Here is a 19,978-nt window from a genome sequence, read left to right as displayed (position 1 = left end):
TGTAAAAATAAAGTTCCAAGGCTTTTCTCTTTTTCCATGGGAAGCAAGAAAATGGGAAATTAATATGGGCAACAGCTTGTTCCTGCTTGTGGGATGTTGGTATTTGCAGCATGTCTGCTCTCGGATTACTGAGGACAAGAGCAAAGGCAGGACTGGGTTTTTCATAAAACATTCACCCCAGCCTGTCTTCAGTGAAGAGTGAAGCCCAGACACAGCTTGGAGCACAAAGGCGCAGCCCCTAGGCTTGCACTTGCTTTGGGCAGTGGCCTTTGGAAACCAACTCTTACAGGCTTCCGAAAACAGCACATCATCGGCTGTGTTGGGAGGTGGAGAGAACAGAAGCTCCAGTGCCTCACAATCCTGTTTGCAACCCCCCTCCTTCACAGACTAGCTGCATAACCTTGGACACAAGGCCTGTGACACCCTGTACACAGGGTGTACAGCCTGTACAGTGGGGGCAATAATAGGAGCTGCCTTGTGGGGTGCCTGGAGGGCTAACCTAGATCTAGTCCAGGACTGGCTCCTGGCTGACTCTCGTAACTGGTCCAGTGAGCAGCCAACACGAGCTGAAGTTGCCCGGGCCCTCTGTGAACATCTAATAGGAAGCGCTCGTGGTGGGTGTGTGGAAGGAGGTGATAGAAACAGTGGCAGGTCAAGGGTACCTGTTTCACTGCCTCTGACTCAGGACAGCCCAAATGAGGTCCTGGTCGCTGTGGAGATGAGACAGGACGTGCAGGGTGCCCCCAGGAGGTTGCAGCTGCAGAACTGAAACATGTCAGGTGAGGTGATCTGAGCCCAGGGCTCAGGGTCCCACTGCCCAGGTTGCCACCCTCCCACAGGCCCGTGTCTGGAAGGCAATGCTGGGGCGGGTCTCAGCGTCTGGCTGATACATGGCACTCAGGTTCTCCCAGGGCTCCCCTTGGAGACAGAATTCAGCAGAACTTAGCGGGTCTGTGGTCTGGCTGGGGCGGGTGGTGTGTGCACTGGTCAGCTCCCGGCATGAGCTGTTCCACAGGGCACCAAGGGGACACAGAACTCAGCGACAAAACCTAGGGACGGCCCTTTGGCATTTCTTTTTGTTTGTTTGTTTAATTAAAGTACAGTTGATTTACCATGTTAATTTCTCATCATCTCCATTAAAGAGTCTAAGTTCTGAATGTGTGTCTAGAGTTTCCAAGAGGTTGCCATCCTCTCATAAGGGAAAGAAATACACATGTAATGAGTTTCTACTGTATCCCAGACATTACGCAAGGGAGATTAGATGTTTCATCCTCACAACAGCCCCAGGAATTATTTTGCCCATTGTACAGGTGGGGAAGGCCTTCCCTAATGGGTCAGCAGATAAAGAGTCTGCCTGCAATGTAGGAGACACAGGAGATGTAGGTTTGATCTGGAGTGAGCAGGCTACTCACTCCAGTATTCTTGCCTAGAGAATTCCATGGACAGAGGAGCCTGGCGGGCTACAGTCCATAGGGTCACAAAGAGTCGAACAAGACTGAGCAACTAAACAGCCGACAGGTGGGAAAACTGAAGCTCAGGGACGTGAAGTGACTTGGCTACTCCACCTGGCTGGTGAGAGTGCAGCCGGGTCAGGATGGAGACAGGAGAGTGTAGCAGTGTCGTATCTTTGTGTGCCCCCAGCACTGGGCACGGTGCCCTGGACTTAGGAAGAGCTTAGCAAATGTCTGCTGGGTTGAGAATGGGAGGATTCATGTGCCAAAAGGGTATTTGGAAACTGGGGCAGATGACAAAGCTGGGCTCTGAAAGACCAGCTGTGTAGAGCAGCAGCTGGGGAATCATTGGTTCAGAATTTGCAGTCACCTGGCCGGTGGCCTGCGGGCCCACAGCCAGCTGTGAACAAGGCCTGACTTGATCAGCTCTGGATCTTTCATTGCAGGCAATCCACCTTCCAAAGAGGTGCCAGCAGGGCAGTACCCATTCATAGTCACTTCTGATGATGGACGGAAGGTTCCTGTGGTCCAGGCCTATGCTTTTGGCAAATACCTAGGCTATTTGAAGGTTGAGTTTGATGAAAAAGGAAATGTTGTCACTTCACATGGAAATCCCATTCTTCTCAACAGCAGCATCCCAGAAGGTATGTGAAATTCAGGGCAGTGATCCACCAATCCCAAAATTAGATGGCTGGATTGTGTTTTATTTGCTTTGTTAACGTTTCAGGACAATGTTTCTGAAGAACTGAGTTTCTTCCTTGAGTTTACCCTACTATCTTCTTGGATAAGATTTAAAACACACCCAAATTTCAGAAGTCCCCATGGGCTTCTCCAAGCCCTCTCAGCACCAGACGCTGTGACACTGCTTATTGTGCGCTTTTCAGCTCTACCCTGGCACAGGAGAACCACTCTCAGCTCATGTCCCAGAGGAGAGCTGGGGGAGAGCTGGGTTCAGATAGGGAAAGACTGCTGATCAGGGGCCCTGGAGAGTCAGAGCTTCTGACAGCCAGAGGGAGGGGCCAGGACCCCACAGCAGGACCTCTCATCCCTTCACCTGCCTAAGTATAAGCATAATCATTGCCCCCATCTGCACCATGGATGCTATCCCTGGTGGGCCAGCAGGTAGTCAGATGTGATGAGCTGATTTTGGTTCACTTGGCACTTTAAGATCCAAGCAGGGCCTTATTTCCAGGAAACAGAACAGATGTGCCTAAGGAAATTTCCTGGTCAAAAACCAAAATGTACACAAATATGGTGAAGAACTGTAGACTCAAGCCAGGTTAGCTGAATGATGTTTGAGTCTTCCTCTCACATTTAAGCCAGTGTGAGATCTGCTCTAACTGCAGGCTGATTTGTTTGTTTTCTTCTAGATCCAAACATAAAAGCAGACATTAACAAATGGCGGGTAAAATTAGATAACTATTCGACCCAGGAATTGGGGAAAACAATTGTCTATCTGGATGGCACCGCTCAGTCGTGCCGCTTTCGAGAATGCAACATGGGCAACCTGATTTGCGATGCTATGGTGAGTGGTTCCCGGGAGAGCAGAGCCCACGCCTAGGGAGGGTGGAGGAGAGACGGAAGGAGGGAGGGAGGATGTGAGGACCGACCACCTGACACAAAAGCGAAGACGTTTAAAGCTTAAGGCCCAAATAGGTAACCAAAGAGGACCTGCTGCTTAGCACAGGGAGCTCGACTCAGTGCCCTGTGGTGACCTACATAGGAAGGAAATCCGAAAAGGGGAGGATACACATATAACATACGGCTGATTCACTCTGCTATACAGCACAAACTAAATATTATAAGCAACTATACTCCAGTGAAAATGTTTTTTAACAATTAATGCCCAGACAAAAGCTTGGTGTGGATTCGCACTGAGTACCCTGGGAAGGTGCCTGAACCATACCAGTGGACCATCCCTGTTTTGTAGAAAGTTTTCACTTTTATCTCAGGTTCATGAGGTTTGTTAACAAAATAAGCCACTTGTTATATACAAATAAATAATAGAAACATTTATTAGAGAAGTATCTAGCTTACTTTCAATATACTAACACTAAAAGAAAAGAGAAATAGGAACAGCAGAGGATGCATCACCAAACTGGGGGCTGACTAACAGACAAACAGTGCTGGGAAGCCCCGTGACACAGCACATCCGGAGTTCCAGCTGGGAAAAGGCCCAAGGCAGCATGTCTGCTCTGCGGATGAGACTTCAAGGGCTGCAGTCTGGGGTTCCTGCTCACAATCCCCAGGCCGCAAACCATCATCATCAGTCTGCGAGCAAAACTGCAGCTCTGGTATTATGTTAATCTTTTTCATGTAGATTACGTAGGTCTTGGAAAAGACCCCGGTACTGGGAAAGATTGAAGGCAGGAGGAGAAGGGAGCTACAGACGATGAGATGGTTGGATGACATCATCGACTCAATGGACATGAGTCTGAGCAAACTCCAAGAGATAGCAAAGGATGGGGAAGCCAGGGGGGTTGCAAAGAGTCAGACACGACTGACTGAGCGTCTGAACAGCAACCACCTTTTTTTACAATGCTGTTTGCTTTGTTCTGCAAATCTTGGAATGTTGTTAAGTCCCAGTCGATTGGTCCTGGTTGGCCAGATGGCTCATCAAAGATGCTCCCTCTATCTATCTATGGTGGCTCTCAGCCAACCCTCACAGCAGGCATGGCTGACACTCACAGCAGCAGTCAGGGCTATGTACAGGCAGGTTAGAAGCAAGGTCAGAGGCCTGCTCTGCTTTGTCTCTGAAGCCTAAACAAGACTATTTAACCTCTTTATTGCTGGACAAGAATGAAACCTTTACTTCAAGGTGCTCATCTTAAGTGTCTGAATTTTGGTTATGGCTTTCCTTTTGTAAGATGACCTGACTCCACACACTCTGCTTCTCTGAAGATGTGGACATAGTAGGTAAAACACTTTTGCTTGGGCTTAACAAGGCCAGGCTGCGTTTCCCTGATCTGTCTCCTCTTGGCCCTGAGAACTTGGCCTTGTGGGAACAGCCTTCACAAGCAGAGAACGATGACATGTAGTTATCCTTAGGATAGTAAGTCCCATGGTGAGTGAGATCTCACACCCAAAGCACCCCTCTGTCCACCTGTCTGCTGGCAGCCCCCCAGGGGCCATGCCGAACTGAGGTCTCAGGGTCAAACTCACCATGCCCAGGGGAACCCAGGGGGCCTTGGCTCCATGCCTGGTATCTAGGATGAAGCCACACTCAATAGAAGTCTGCCAAGTACTGATCTATGTTATTGTATGGCAGAAACCAATACAATATTGTAAAGCAATTATCCTTCAATTAAAAATAATTTTTAAAAAAAGCCTACCAAGTAAATGACAACACTCATACTTCCCAAGGCAGGACCAGCGCTGGCTCCTAAGCACCATGCAATCCATGTGAGACAAGCAGCTGTAGAGAAGCCAGAGTGTGACTGTGTGGAGGCAGGAGTGCAAGGAAACACCCCAGGCTCTAGCAGTGCTCCCCACACATGAAGGAGTCCCTCCTCCCGTGTCAGGAACACTGCCGTGGTGCTGTCCTCCTGGCCGCGACCCCGTGTCTCCCTCACCTCCTCCACCATCCTATTTTTTCAAATGAGAATGTATTCATTTTATTTCTTGTCACTAAATGCATATTAAGTAAAAGAAAAGACTGGAATTCCATCTCAGGGGCTCTCTCTCTGTGTCTCCAAAATTGCCAGCTTGGGAACTGGCTGGGGACCTAGACCAGGATGCCAGGATTCTTGGTGGCCCAAGGTCTAGAGCTGAAAGGGTTCTGGGCTCTGCCCTCAGGAGCAAGTGTGGGGCCTGTCCTGTGGGAGCAGCCCTGTGAGCCACTCTGCACAGGGGCCCCCGGCCTTTGCTGGGGGTTGGGGGGTGGGCTTTGCTCAGGGCCCCTGCTCTGGGGATGCAGGGTCTTAGGAGAGGGTCTCAGAGCTGCTGGCTGCTCAGAGTCTTCCCTGGGACTGGTCACAATATCTTATTGTCGCTTCTCAGATCATAAAGCTAGTTTTGACAAGTTACACTTGAGAGAGCTCCGGGCACACAGGGGCAGAAGAAAAGCAGCTTCATTTCTGGAAACGAACCCTCAGAAAGAAGGCTCAGAGTAACAAGTGTAAATTCCTGCTGCTGTTGCAGATTAACAACAACCTGAGACACCCGGATGAGATGTCCTGGAACCACGTGTCCATGTGCATTTTAAATGGAGGTGGCATCCGGTCGCCCATTGACGAGCGGAACAATGGTATGCTCCTGGACCCGGCCTCAGCTGTCTGTCTGCCCAGCTCCCCAAACCTGGCCACGGGCAGCCTTAGCTCCTCTGTGCTGCCAGCCACAACCCACAGTGCCAGGCCCCTCAGCTTGGGTTAGCTGCCACTCAAGTCAGCACCCCACCTACAGGGCACACGCACACTTGTATTCTCGACACGCACTTGCATTCTTGGATGCATGTGCACACAGAGGGAGCAGTTAGCCTTAGTGGAACCCAGCTTTACCTAAACTTCTGACTTGGGACTTGCCTGGTGGTCCAGTGGTTAAGATTCTGCAACTCCAATGCAGGGGGCACGGGTTCGAGCCCTGGTCGGGGAACTACGGTCCCACATGCTGCGCAGTGCAGCCAAAAATTAAAAAAAAAAAAAAATCAAACTTCTGACTCACATGAATCATTGACTGATTTATGCAAAATAGTGACAGTTTCCACCTGGATATCTGGAAAGAGGAGGTCAAAACTGCCAATCTCAAGCCCTGGACAAAACAGCTGGACAACTTCTTTTAGTGCATTTACAGATATCCTGGATTATAGCACATGGTAAAACCAGCCAACCAGACAGATATTTAAGACACTCCCGTCATCTTCCCTGCGTACGTGCATGCTAAGTCGCTTCAGTTGAGTCCAACTCTGTGCAACCCTATGGACTTGTAGCCCGCCAGGCTCCTCTGTCCATGGGATTCTCCAGGCAAGAATACTGGAGTGGGTTGTCATGGCCTCATCCAGGGGATCTTCCCGACCCAGTGATCGAACCCAGGCCTCTCATGTCTCCTGCATTGGCAGGTGGGTTTTTTACCACTGACCCACCTGATTAGGAAGCCCTAATCATCTTCCCTGATATACTGTCAAAATAGTCTCAGTGGAGGAGGGCACAGCCAGGGGCCTCCTGATCCCTGTCTTCCCGAGCATCAGGAACACTCAAACTGTGCTGTCCTCATAGCCTCCTCCTGGCCCCGTCTTCTTTACCTCCTCTGTGGACAATGGGCTTGTTCGCAAGCCATTTTCCCTCTGGCCTCATCCGTGACTACCCTCAGGCACGATTACCTGGGAGAACCTGGCTGCTGTGTTGCCCTTCGGAGGCACCTTTGACCTGATCCAGTTAAAAGGCTCCACCCTGAAGAAGGCCTTCGAGCACAGCGTGTACCGCTACGGCCAGGCCACGGGCGAGTTTCTGCAGGTGGGAGGTAAGTCACCTTCCAAGGTGAGGGGAGGCTTCCTGCTGGTTGGCTTAGCTCCCCGCCTCACCAGGATGTCCTGGCCAGGTTTGCTTGGGCTTCACACACCCAACACCAATGCACAGTCTTTCAGTGGCTGTGGACTCCCAGACCACTGAGAATAGGTCGGGGTCAAAGCCCCAAGGCCCTGAAAATGAGCAATATTTGCCAAGTCTGATTTGGACATCAGATGATCTTCTCTGAGGAGCTGGCCCTCTGGGTCTAAGCAGGTCAGCTGCCTTGAGGTCTGCTGCTGCTGCTGCTAAGTTGCTCCAGTCATGTCCGACTCTGTGCGACCCCACAGACGGCAGCCCACCAGGCTCCCCCGTCCCTGGGATTCTCCAGGCGAGAACACTGGAGTGGGTTGCCATTTCCTTCTCCAGTTCGTGAAAGTGAAAAGTGAAAGTGAAGTCGCTCAGTTGTGTCCAACTCTTAGCGACCCCATGGACCGTAGCCTACCAGGTTCCTCCGTCCATGGGATTTTCCAGGCAAGAGTGGGGTGCCATTGCCTTCTACCTTAGTTGTTTAAACATTCAATATTCTTTGTAAAAACAAAAACAAACCAAACCTTTTTCTGTTCTATTGCCTGGTAATTGCCTTGAAGCATGCAGAGGTTCAAGGGAATGCAATGTCCGATCACTATTAACAAAGATGATTTCTGCCAGGGGCAGCCAGGACAAGACATTGGAACCTGGTTCTAGTTCCACTGGGACCTGGGGCAAGTCTTCATTCAGCCTCTCAGGGAACAGTAAGAAAATGTGCCTGCTTATCTTATGGATTGCCATGGAAGTGGAAGGAAAATAAATGCTTCCCAAATTGTTAAGGACTTCTGAAGTGCTTTTGTCAATCACTGATTCCACAGCCCAATGAGTTAAAATTAATATGAATAATCTTAATTGACTCTGACACCATAGTCTGACCTCACTGTTTGTACTATAGATGGTAGACCCCACCTGAGGGGTCTGATTGCTTTTCAAGTCTTCCCCCTTCTGGGAAGTCCCAGAGCACCTCACTGCTGGGACTGAGGGGCTGCAGAGGTTGGTGGAGTCCCACCCGCTGCCCATAGGGTTGCCCAGATATTCTGTGTTTTCCAGGAGAGAGCAGAGGGAACAGAGAGAGGCACTGTGTTGGGTAGCTGTCTGTTTCGCAGAAGTCACCCAGGCCAAATTATTAACTATTTGTTGGTCAGCAAAATGGTAAATATCCTGTATCTCTCATCTGTTCCTCATTTTCCAAAGCTACTGAACCAAGTTGCTGGACTGATTAATTCATGAAGTGAATTTAAAAAAGGTGTGGTTTCTCCCTGCAGAGTCCCAGATTGCCCACCTTGGGCTAGAGCCAGTTTCCCTTCCAGGGGTTCTCAGGCCTCCCAGAAAGACTCAAGCATAAACTTAACCAGATACAGTAGCTCCAACGTCACTTCAGCTCTCTTGCTGAAGTTTCGCTCAAACTAAATGAAAACTAAGCCGCAGCCCCCTAACTCCAGATTTGGGCCAAAATCTTTCTCAGAAAACAAAAATTTTCCTTTGGATCTAGTGAAAACCTACAGCCTCATTTCTTTTCTAGGAATTCACGTGGTGTACGATATTTCCCGAAACCCTGGGGACAGGGTCGTCAAACTAGAGGTTCTTTGTACCCAGTGTCGTGTGCCCAGTTATGAGCCTCTCAGAATGGATAAGGTGTACAAGGTGATCCTCCCAAGCTTCCTTGTCAGTGGTGGAGATGGGTTCCGGATGATAAAAGATGAAATGATAAAACATGACTCTGGTAAGCACAAGCGTCTCTTCCCCTCCCTAACCCAAAGGTACCCGAGAACAGAACAGATCCCAAGAGGGGAGCAGCCCACGATGACACCAGGAGGGCAAAGCCAGAAACCAGATCTGCCCCTACACTGTCAGCTCCCTCCCACTTTGTTCGGAAACAGCCTAGCGTAGTAGTCTCACCTCTCCCCAGCACTCAACCCATCCATCCACACCCCGGGAAAACGTATTTTTACATCAAAAAGTGTTTTAAAACTTAAAAGTGCAGCTAAGCAGCTATTTCAATTGTGAAATATAAACATGTGGCATTTTTAGGTTGGATGCGGGAAACCATATTAAATCGTCTCATCTTTTTAAAAATTTATTTATTTTGGGGTGTGCTGGGTCTGGTTAGTTTGCTCGGGCTTTTTCTCTTTTAGTTGCAGCTAGCAAGGGGCGACTCCTGGTTGCAGTGCCCACGCTCCTCACTGCGGTGGCTTTTCTCGTTGCAGAGCTCAGGCTCTGAAACAGGCTCAGCAGTTGTGGCACAAGGGCTTAGATGCTCCACTCTATGTGCAGTCTTCCCAGATCAGGGATTGAACCCCTGTCTCCTGCACTGGCAGGAGATTCTTACCCACTGCACCACCAGGGAAGCCCCCAAATCACCTCAGCTTTCTTGAAGAAGCTTCTGGTGTGAGGTCAGGTAGGCACAAATGGGATATGCCCCCTGCCCCATTCAGCACAATGTGTTGGTGGAGGACATCATAGGAACCATCAAGTTGACCCCAGGTGAGGGTCATTATACCCCAGCCTCATTTTCAAAAATTCAATTAAGAACCACTTCCTGTGCATGGAGTACACTGCCAGTACACGACCCCTTCCTGTTCTCCAGGGCAAAACCTAGTGTGTTCACAAGACACCCGCACAGCTTCTCTGCGTCCGTCTCTACGGCCTTATCATGAGGGTCCTGCATATCCCAAGGAGGGTGGAGGGCAGAGCCAGGGCCAAGGAGGCAGCCCTTCCTGGGAGGAAAGGCGCCAGCTACTTCCAACCATTCCGTGATAGGAAGTGGAAAGGCAGGCTTAGAAGGTGTCCTCTTGAGTCCTGCATGAAACAAAGTTAATGGCTGTGTATCACTCAAGCCCAGACTAGTGAGTGCTGGAGAGAGAGATCTCGCATGGAAGGCTGAGAAAGCTTTGGCCGCAAGTGTTCTCAGCCCTCATCATACATTAGAATCACTTGGGGAGTATTTTAAATTAAATACCAGCTTGGTCCTGACTTTTCAGAGAGTCTGATTTACTTGGTTGGAGCAAAAGGCTTTGCAGTGATTCTGATGTATACCCAGGGGTGAGAACCACTGCAGAGAAGGGTTCTTTTTAAGTACCATAGTAATACATTGTTTTATTGAGGTATAATTGAAATATAACATTAGTTTCAGGTATAAAACATGATTCCATATTTGTATATATTGCAAAATAATCACCACATTAAGTCCAATTAATGTCACCTTACATAATTACAAATTTTCTTGTAATGAGGACTTCTAAGATCTATTCTTGTATCAACGTTCAAATATGCAATAGTATTAGTAACTATATTCACTATGCTATACATTACAGCCTCAGGACTTATTTATAACTGGAAGTTTGTATTAACTTTTGACTGCCTTCACCCATTTGCATCCTCACCCAATCCCAACTCCCTCCACCTCTAGGAACCATCAGTCTGTTCTCTGTAACTGAGCTTGCTTGCTTTCCTGTTGTTGTTGAATTTATGGCATTTGTCTTGTCTGAATTATTTCACTTAGCATAATGTCCTCAAGGGCCATCCATGTAGTTGCAAACGGCAAAAGGTCATTTTTTTTAAATAGCTGAAGAGTATTCCATTGTATATATATACAAACATCTTTATTCATCCATCCGTTAATGGACATTTGTTTCCTTATGCTTCCCTGGTGGCTAGATGGTAAAGAATCTGCCTGCAATGCCAGAGATTTGGGTCCCGTCCCGGGGTCGGGAAGATCCCCTGGAGGAGGAAATGGCTACCCACTCCAGTATTCTTGCCTGGGGAATTCCATGGACAGAAGGCCCTGGCAGGCTACAGTCCATGGGGTCGCAAAGAATTGGACACAGCTGAGTGACTAACACAATTCCTTATCTGGGCTATTGTAAATAATGCTGTAATGAGCGCAGAAGTGCACATATCTTTTCAAATTAGTATTTTCATTTTCTTAGGTATATACTCAGGAGTGGAACTGTTGAATCATTTGGGAGTTCTATTTTCAATTTCTTGAGGAGCCTCCTACTATATTTCATAGCAGCTGCACCAATTTACATTTTTGCACACAATGCACAAGAGCTCCTTTTCTCCACATCCTGACATTTTTTGTCGTTTTGGTCATAGTTGTTCTAACAGGTGTGAGGTGGTAACTCTTTGTGGTTTTGATTTGCATTTCTCTGATAACTCATGATATTGAGCATCTTTTCATGTGGTTTTGGTCATCTGCATTTCTTTGGGAAAACGTGTCAGATCCTCTGCCCATCTTTTAATCAGATTTTTTGGGGGGTAGGCTATTGAGTTGTGTGCATTCTTTACATATTTTGGGTATTAACCGCTTATCAGATATATTATTTGAAGTGGTACTTTTAAAATGAAAGTCTGTCAGGTCACTGTGGGTTTGTTGTAGTTATAGGTGCTTAGTATTTGTCAGTTGTCATCTCTTTTGGAAATGAAGTCTCCATTATTTCACCATCAATGATATGAAAATGATTCTTGAGTAGGCAGAACGAAAAAAAAAAAAAACCCAAAAAACAAAAAAGCCACATTTATTTCTCAACTAATTATCTTAACCCAGTTCCTTAGTGCCCCCACTCTGGAGTGGTTCAGAGGCAATAATGACAACAGCCTTTTCCTTTTCAAACATTAATATGTTTATTTGGCTGCTTCAGGTTTCAGTTGTGGCAGGCAGACTCTCTACTTGTAGCACACAGGCTCCAGAGCCTGCAGGCTCAGTGGTTGTGGTGTGTGGGCTACTAGTTGCTTTCAGGCATTAGGATATTAGTTCCCCAGCCAGGGATCAAACCTTTGTCCCCTGCAGTAGAAGGCAGATTCTTAACCACTAGACTGTCAGGGAAGTCCCTAGGTAGGAAGTCCCTTCTTACCAAGTCATCTCAGAGTTGAGAGGACTCTATTCCCCTGAATTATCCAATAGTAGACAATGGGCACATTTCTCATCTGAAACATGAAAAGCAATCAGATTCTTTGCACTTATGATCACCACGGTCCTTGTCTTTCGTGATACTTTAGCCTCACTTATGAAAGGAGTATCTTCCTTCTTATAATCACAAAGGACTTTAAAGAAATACATTGGCTTTCCCCTTATTATTATTAATGAATCATCTTCTGTAGTTAAAATAATGTATGTATTTTTCTAGGTGACCAAGATATCAATGTGGTTTCCGGATACATCTCAAAAATGAAAGTGCTTTATCCAGCAGTTGAAGGTCGGATCCAGTTTTCTGCAGGAAGTCATTGCTGTGAAAGTTTTTCTTTAATATTTCTTTCAGTTTTGGCAGTGATCGTTATTTTATACCAATAGCCAAAAATTCTCCTTGCCATTAATGGAACTGTATTTTTTTTCTCACGTGAGATTCAAGTCGGTTTTTTAGGAACTGGTTTTACGATGGCGCAGACCGTCTTTGCAGTCTCCTAGAAGCTGAGCTTAGAGGGTTGTAAGTAAAGACACTGACATCATCACTCAGGGTCAGCAACTTAGTGAACACACAGGAAAAGAAATGAAAATGGGACCTCTGACGACAAGGCCAGCCATCTTTAGTTTACATATGCAAATTTTAATAAAACTTTTAACACCTTTAAACCATACACATCATTTTTTCTCCTTTATATCCATTCTAATCCACCAAACAACTTATGTTTACATAACTTTATCATTTACAAGGGGATTCTAAGCATATTTTCTTATTTGATGCCCACAACTTTTGTGCGTGGAAAGACAGGCATTGTTTTCTTCTTGTATGAAAGATGAAGAAACTAAAGCTCAGAGCTGACTTAAGGCCATATAGGTAAAAGTGACAGATCCCAGACCTGCACCTAGGCCCTCTGACCTCAGTCCCACACTCTTCAGTTAAATTCAGTTACTGTTCAGGATGATATTTACTGGAGCCCCACACTGATGGAGGACAAGTCTCTGCTTTATTTCTGGTCTCTCTTTTTTTCCTCACTAGTATATGTGATAGGGAGTTTAATGGACTAAACACACAGTGGTGTTCTCTTCCTCACCACCATGTACCTTTGAGGAGTTGGGACACAAAGGGCAGCAGATAATGGGAAAGGCCGGGAGCTGCAAAAGGCCATCTGGGGGTAGGGAAGAAGGGGAAGGAAAGACTGGGATGCCCAGGAACAACTTCCATTAGAGAAGAGAAACAGATAAAGCCCATTTACTCTTGCTACATAGATATTTGCTAGGGAGTAGCAGCAGAGTGCCTAACACATGGCAGTAGCTACTAATAATTTCATGACATTCTATCAGTTCTCCATTTCCTTCCTCCTCCTTCCTAATGGGAAGGTGTCACAAAAAGAGAACCTTCTTAGAGAAGGTGTAATTCTAAACCAGCACCTGTGTCTCCTAGCAAGATATACTTATTCTAGGCACACACATATATACTTCACCCCTTCCTCACTTTTGGAAAATCCAGAGGAGAGACAAGGTTGATTTTTCAAGTGGTCCACCTAAGTTTAAAGTCAGCTCTGCCTCCATATTTGAACAGTCACTCTCAGTCATTCTCAAGCACAGACATAAGGACTCCTGCCTGAGAGTGGGAGCACCCTCTGAGTGAGTGCTCAGGAAATACCCAGACTAATGCCATACATGATTTATGCACAAATACTTGCTTAAAGGGGTAGTGGGGACCAAGTGTGCCTGCTCCTCATTGTATACATGATTCAACGAGAAATGGGAGGCCTCACCTTAAAAAAGAGTGAGCAGACAACAGCTAAAGGACTGAAGAGTGAGAATGTTTGTTTTTTAATGTTTACAAATATTAGGTACTCTTGATACAAATGTACTTTTAAATTTCACAACCTCTTTATAAAGATTGATGCAATAAAGTAATGCCCTCGGTTCTATGCATATGGAGATTGACCATAAATGAATGCCAATAAGATTGTAAGAGAAGAATGTCAATAGGACTGCATTTGGGCTACATTTTTTATGCTTGGCCAGGAAAATAGGGTAAACCCTATTGAAGCACAAATTTTTAAAGAACATTTTTGTAAGTTTTCTAAATCTGTGTGCCTGTATTGTTCAGTGGTTTAAGAAATGACCTAAAAATACTTTTCAATTATAGGTTCCAAACAATAAAATTGAAGATACACTCTGTCTTTGGTAGTTATTTCTTCTCTCAAGCAAATACTTACAACCCAAGACAATATGACTGAAGGAAAACTCTTTTGACAGTTCATCACTGGTACCACTGGCCATGATTATAAGCCCCCTGCCATCTGACAGCCCTCCCTATATTCCATCTTACCCCCCTAAAAATAAGAAAAATACATTCAATTTTCAGGTAGGAAAGAACAGTAGATAAAGGGTACTTAAGACTAATGCGACTTCCTTGGTGGTCCAGTGGTCAAGCCTCCATGCTTTCACTGCGGTGGGCTTCTCCTTGGTCAGGGAACTAAGACCCTACATGCCACACGGCATGGCCAAAAATAAATAAATAAGTAAATAAATAAATTTTATGTACAGAATCTGTTTTGATGACAATAATGGTTTCCAAAAAATAAAAGATGTTCAAGTTATATAGTGTTGGGGATTTTAATTAATTTACCTGAACTGGCCGTGCATCTGAGAATCTTCCTCATTTAATACTGATGATACAGCAGACCAGCTATTACACCTTGGGCAGACACATTAGATCCATTTGGTGGCAGAGCTGAGCTGAGCAGTTTACAACAGAGTAAGTTCCCTCAGGGGGCTTCCCTGGTGGCTCAGTGGTTAACAGTTCACCTGCCAATTCAGGGGATATGGATTTGATCCCTGGGTCCAGGAAGATTCCACATGCCGCAGAGCAACTAAGCCTGTGCACCACAACTGCCGAGCCTGAGTACTGAAATTACTGAAGCCCACGCACTCTGGAGTCCATGCTCCACAACAAGAGAAGCCACCGCAATGGGAAGCCTGTGTACAACTAGAGAGTGGCCCCGGCTTGCCGCAACTAGACAAAGCCTGCACACAGCAATGAAGACCCAGCACAGCCAAAAATAGTTAAATTAAAAAAAAATAACTTGGCAGGTCCCTTCCTATTTGTGCGAGTTGCCAGGACTTGCTTACATATCTAGGTTGCTGCATTTGCTCTAGTGTGAGTGAAATCACTCAGTTGTGTCCGACTCTTTGTGACCCCATGGACTGTAGCCCGCCAGGCTTCTCTGTCTATGGAATTCTCCATGCCAGAATACTGGAGTGGGTAGCAGTAGCCGTTCCCTTCTCCAGATCTTCCCAACCCAGGGATCGAATCCAGGTCTCCCGCATTGCAGGCAGATTCTTTACCGTCTGAGCCACCAGGGAAGCCCAAGAATACCAGAGTGGGTAGCTTATCGATTCTCTAGAGGATCTTCCTGACCCAGGAATCAAACTGGGGTCTCCGGCACTGCAGGCGGATTCTTTACCAGCTGAGGTACCAGGGAAGCCCTTCTAGGCTGCTCCACAATTTCTTCAGGTAACCTCATCACCACCTCTCCATGCTGCACCAGTTTTTCTCCACCTTGCATTATCCTAAAATATGGATATAGTACTACCTTCACCAAGAGCAGCTAGCATCATGCTTAAGTGTTAAAATAAAGCTTTAGTGATTAGGCATGAATGGAGGGAGTTACAATGCAAAAGGAAACTTACAACTCAATGTGAGACAGCAGTGCTCCTAAAAAGCATCAACCAGGGCTTCACTGGTGGCTCAGTGGTAAGGAATCCACCTGCCAATGCAAGAGAAACAGGTTTGACCCCTGCTCTGGGATGATCCTGAATACTGCGGAGCAACCAAGTCCGTTGCTTAGAACCTGGGAGCCACAACTACTGAGCCAGCACAGTCATCAGTAAATAAAAATTTAAACAATCAACCAAACTCATCACTTGGAGTCCTTTTTGGGTTCCTTTCCAGCTCTCTTAGTGTCAAGCACTGGAGAGCCCCAGGGGGACAGTCCTTGGACTGCTTCTGTCTTCTCTTTACACTTAATCTCTCTGTGCTCTCATTCAGTTTTACATAGTAAGGCTGGTGACTCTCAAATTTATACCCCTGCCTACATCTCTCCCATGGACTCCAGATTCACAAATACAATGGCTTACTTGGCATCTCTAGTTGAGATGATTAATAGGCAACCCAAACTTTACATGCCCAAAAGTGGATTCTTGATCCCTCCTGAAAACTGGTGCCAGGCACAATTCCCTTCAGCTCATTTAATGGACCCTTCATCATTCTTATTGCTCAAACTGAATCTTGGAATATCCTTGGCTGCTGTTTTTCTCTCAAACTCACAACCTGTCCATCAGTAAATTCTGTTTCCTGACTAAAAAAGAACTAAAAAGAGACTTCAGCTTCTCAAAAACTTCACAAGTACTGCCCTGATTCAAATCACTGTCATGTCACCTGAATTACTTCACCAGCCTCCTAAATGAGCCATTTGTCTCTGTTTAAAATGTTGACTTATTCATTTATTGGCCACGCAGGTTCTTGTTGCTACGCGAGGGCTTTCTCTATCTGCAGGGAGTGGGGCTACTCTTTGTTGCGGTGTGTGGACTTATCGTGGTGGCCTCTCTTGTGAGGAGCACAGGCTCTAGAGCATGGGCTCAGTGCTTGTGGCACACAGGCTTAGCTGCCCAGAGGCATGTGGAACCTTCCCAGACCAGGAGTGAACCTGTCTCCCCCGCAATGGCAGGCAGATTCGTAACCATTAGGGAAATCCTCTGTCTCTACTTTTACTCCACTTTAGTCTCTTCTCAACACTCTCAACACAGTAACCAAAGAGATTCTATCACAGTATTAGAAAGATGACATTGCTCATGTGCTCAAAATCTTCCCATCACGGACCAAATAGAAGTGAGTTATCAAAATGGCTCCCAAGGACCATTGCGATCTTGTTTCCCATCATTTCTCTGACATTATCTACCTTCACGCCCCGTGATTGGGGCAGATTTCTTTCAAAAGGACTTCCACTTAAACCTTCCACTTGCTATTTCTCTACTTGGAATATGGGCTCCCAAATATCTGCACGGCTTCATCTCTCACCTTCAGGTCTTTTTCTTCAATGTCAATGATCACATTAAACTGCAACCCAATTCTTTTTTAGTTTAATTTTTTTTCTGAGCACTTGTTACTTTCTAACATACTATATACTATTTTCTTATTTACACTGTTTATACTGTCTCTGTTTCCTGGGCTACATGTAAGCTTCAGTTCAGTTGTTCAGTCGTGTCTGACTCTTTGCAACCCCATGAATCGCAGCATGCCAGGAGTTGCTGTCCATCACCATCTCCCAGAGTTCACTCAGACTCACGTCCATCGAGTCCATGATGCCATCCAGCCATCTCATCCTGGGTCGTCCCCTTCTCCTCCTGTCCCCAATCTCTCCCAGCATCAGAGTCTTTTCCAATGAGTCAACTCTTCGCATGAGGTGTAAATGCACAAATATATCCTTGGCATCTCAAACTGCCTGGCACATAGTAATTGCTCAATACACACGTGCATAATAAATTGAATAAACCATGAATAATCCCTTCTCTGCTACCTCTCTCTCACCCTCTAGACTCAGTCCAAAAGCCACACAGTCCTTTTTCTCCAGTATCAGTTCCTCCAGAAGATAATTTCTCTATCTAACCACCCTTTTCATCATGCAGAGCAGTCTGCCTCTTTTTTACTGTAACCCCTCTGCAACCAAAAGGCCAATTAAGTCTTCCCTGAAAAGGATAGCTGCCTTTTTATAAAAAATAAATTTTCTAGCCTCCTTCCCTGCTCCCTGGATTTCCCAGGTAGCACTAGTGGTCAAGAACCCACCTGCCAATGCAGCAGACGTTAAGAGACACAGGTTCGATCCCATAGATGGAGGAGCCTGGCGGCATGGGGTGGCAAAGAGCTGGATGTGACTGAAGTGACTAAGTAAGCACACATGCAGCCCCTGCTCCTTAATTTGAAGGTGATTACAATTTTTCTAATAGGATCCCTTTTCCCTCTCCACTTCTGTTTCTCTACATCAGGGACCTAAACGCCAAATCTTGCTTGCCACTGCTTCACATAAATAAGGTTTTATTGGAATACAGCCACATCCAATACCTGGAATAATACTGTAGTGTAATTTGATAGAAAAAAATCATCAACATCAAATTAATTTTAAAAAAAGTGAAATAAAAAACCATTTGCAGTGGACTTAAAAATCTTCCAGGGTCCTTAGGCCTCAGGTTAAGGATTTCTCCTCGTGTACCTAGCAACATTGAAGACACTAACATATACATAAAAGAGAACAGTCTTTGAAATGGAAGTGGAGTGGACTAGCAAGATCTATTTGTTTGCTCATTCATTCAGTGGGTAATTTTTATTCTAATGTTGACTATATCTGAAGTTACAACTTACGTATATATCATTACACAGAACAATGGCAAATTTAGACTTCTGTTTATATTTTTATTGTAAACTCTGTTTTTAGTAAGTCAATAAATAATTTTAAAAACATGTATCTATTTGGCTGTGTTGGGTCTCAGTCGCAGCACGTGGGATCCTTGTTGCAGTACTTGACTAATTGTGGCCCACTGGCTCATTAGCTGTGGTGCAGCGCAAGGGGGCTGTATTTAGTTTTCCTGGGGGCATGTAGGAATTTAGTTCCCCCAGCATGGATCAAACCCCAGTGCCCTGCATTGGAAGGCAGATTCTTAACCACTGGACCACCAGGGAAGTCCCAATAAATGATAATTTAAGTGTTTCAACCATTTTTCAGAATCTTCTGATATCTATAGCTTAATGATCATAACACAGACATCATGTCCTTTATAAATTTCAGTGTCTTCTCATCTGTTTAATTTACCCCCGCAACCAGAGTTATTTCTCTAAACACATTTCAAAATGTAAAACTCATGCAGTATAAGACATACATAAAGATGGATAGAAGGGAAAGTGCAAAGTAAAATATCTGAAATGCACCAGGGGACCATTAAAGGAATCTCGAGTAATCACTTTTGGAAGTAAAGGCTCCTTTCATGGGGCAACACTGAAAGAGTACAAGACTAGAGACGGATCTGTTTGAATTCCAGCTTCACTGCTCTCTCTAGCTTCAGTATAAATAACAAGAGAGGAATAATACCATCTCACAGTTACTGCATGGTGAAATGTAATATAAAATGCCTGACCAATGGGGAATGCATCCAGTTCCTTTCTCTTTTATTATGCAAATGACTTTGTATTTAAAGATTTTTATACATTACATTTTCTTTAAACAGAGCTCACCCACTGCTATGGATTTAAATGTGTCCTTCTAAAATTCACATGTTAAAACCCTAAACCCCAATATGACTATATTTGAGATGATGCCTTTAGGAGGTAATTAAGGTTAAATGAGGTCATGGGCTTAACCTAAGAGCATTCAGGGCCTTATAAGAAGAAAAGGAGGATAGTGAAAGATCTCTTTCTTTCTTCCCACACGGCCAAACACAGTGGTCATGTGAGTACACAGGGAAAAAAGGCAGTCATCTGCAGAGCAAAGGAAGAGGATCCAGAATGAAATGTACCTTTTGGGCACCTTGATCTTGGACTTACCAGCCTCCAGAACTGTGAGAAATAAAATTCTGTTAAGTCACCCCATGTACGGTATTTTATCAGAGTAAGCCTAGGTTGTTTGAGACACTCATAAGAATTTTTTTCTCATCTAAATAAACAAAATATCACAATTTATAAAAAGTAGCTAAGAAAGGCATAAAAGGGCTGTAAATATTTTATTCTTCCAGCCAAAATGCTATGGATTTAAATGTGAAGAGTTAGCTTGATTAATTTCCCACCTGCCCTGCGAAGTAAGTAAAATGTTGAAGGCTTGGTTAAAAGTACTGATGCACAGAAACTCATACACAGTTTAGAGTTTTTCAGCAATTAAAAAGATAATAGAACTACTGGCAAAACCTTAAAAAATTTTTATAATATCTAAAGACCATTTTTCAAAACTGGGAAAAAAATAACTGAACAGTATCATTCAACTGGTTTCACTTTCCAAATTATATTTAGAGTTTCCACATTATCAGCACTTGATACATGG

The 19,978-nt window shown here is 45.2% G+C and overlaps 1 protein-coding gene across 1 annotated transcript in view; it reads left to right on the top strand.

Moving 5' to 3' along the window:
- NT5E (5'-nucleotidase ecto) overlaps nt 1-14,072 on the top strand; it is a 65,920-nt gene extending 51,848 nt beyond the window's left edge. The window contains exons 4-9 of the mRNA XM_005684823.3: nt 1,898-2,095; nt 2,822-2,976; nt 5,592-5,697; nt 6,756-6,905; nt 8,502-8,702; nt 12,109-14,072. Coding sequence (XP_005684880.2) covers nt 1,898-2,095; nt 2,822-2,976; nt 5,592-5,697; nt 6,756-6,905; nt 8,502-8,702; nt 12,109-12,272 — 974 coding nt within the window. The 3' untranslated portion in view covers nt 12,273-14,072. The remainder of the gene's footprint in view (nt 1-1,897; nt 2,096-2,821; nt 2,977-5,591; nt 5,698-6,755; nt 6,906-8,501; nt 8,703-12,108) is intronic.

Source organism: Capra hircus, chromosome 9, assembly GCF_001704415.2.
Source record: "Capra hircus breed San Clemente chromosome 9, ASM170441v1, whole genome shotgun sequence".
NCBI lineage: Eukaryota > Metazoa > Chordata > Mammalia > Artiodactyla > Bovidae > Capra > Capra hircus.
Note: the sequence above shows the minus strand (reverse complement) of the source record. Positions and strands in the feature narration are given on the sequence as shown.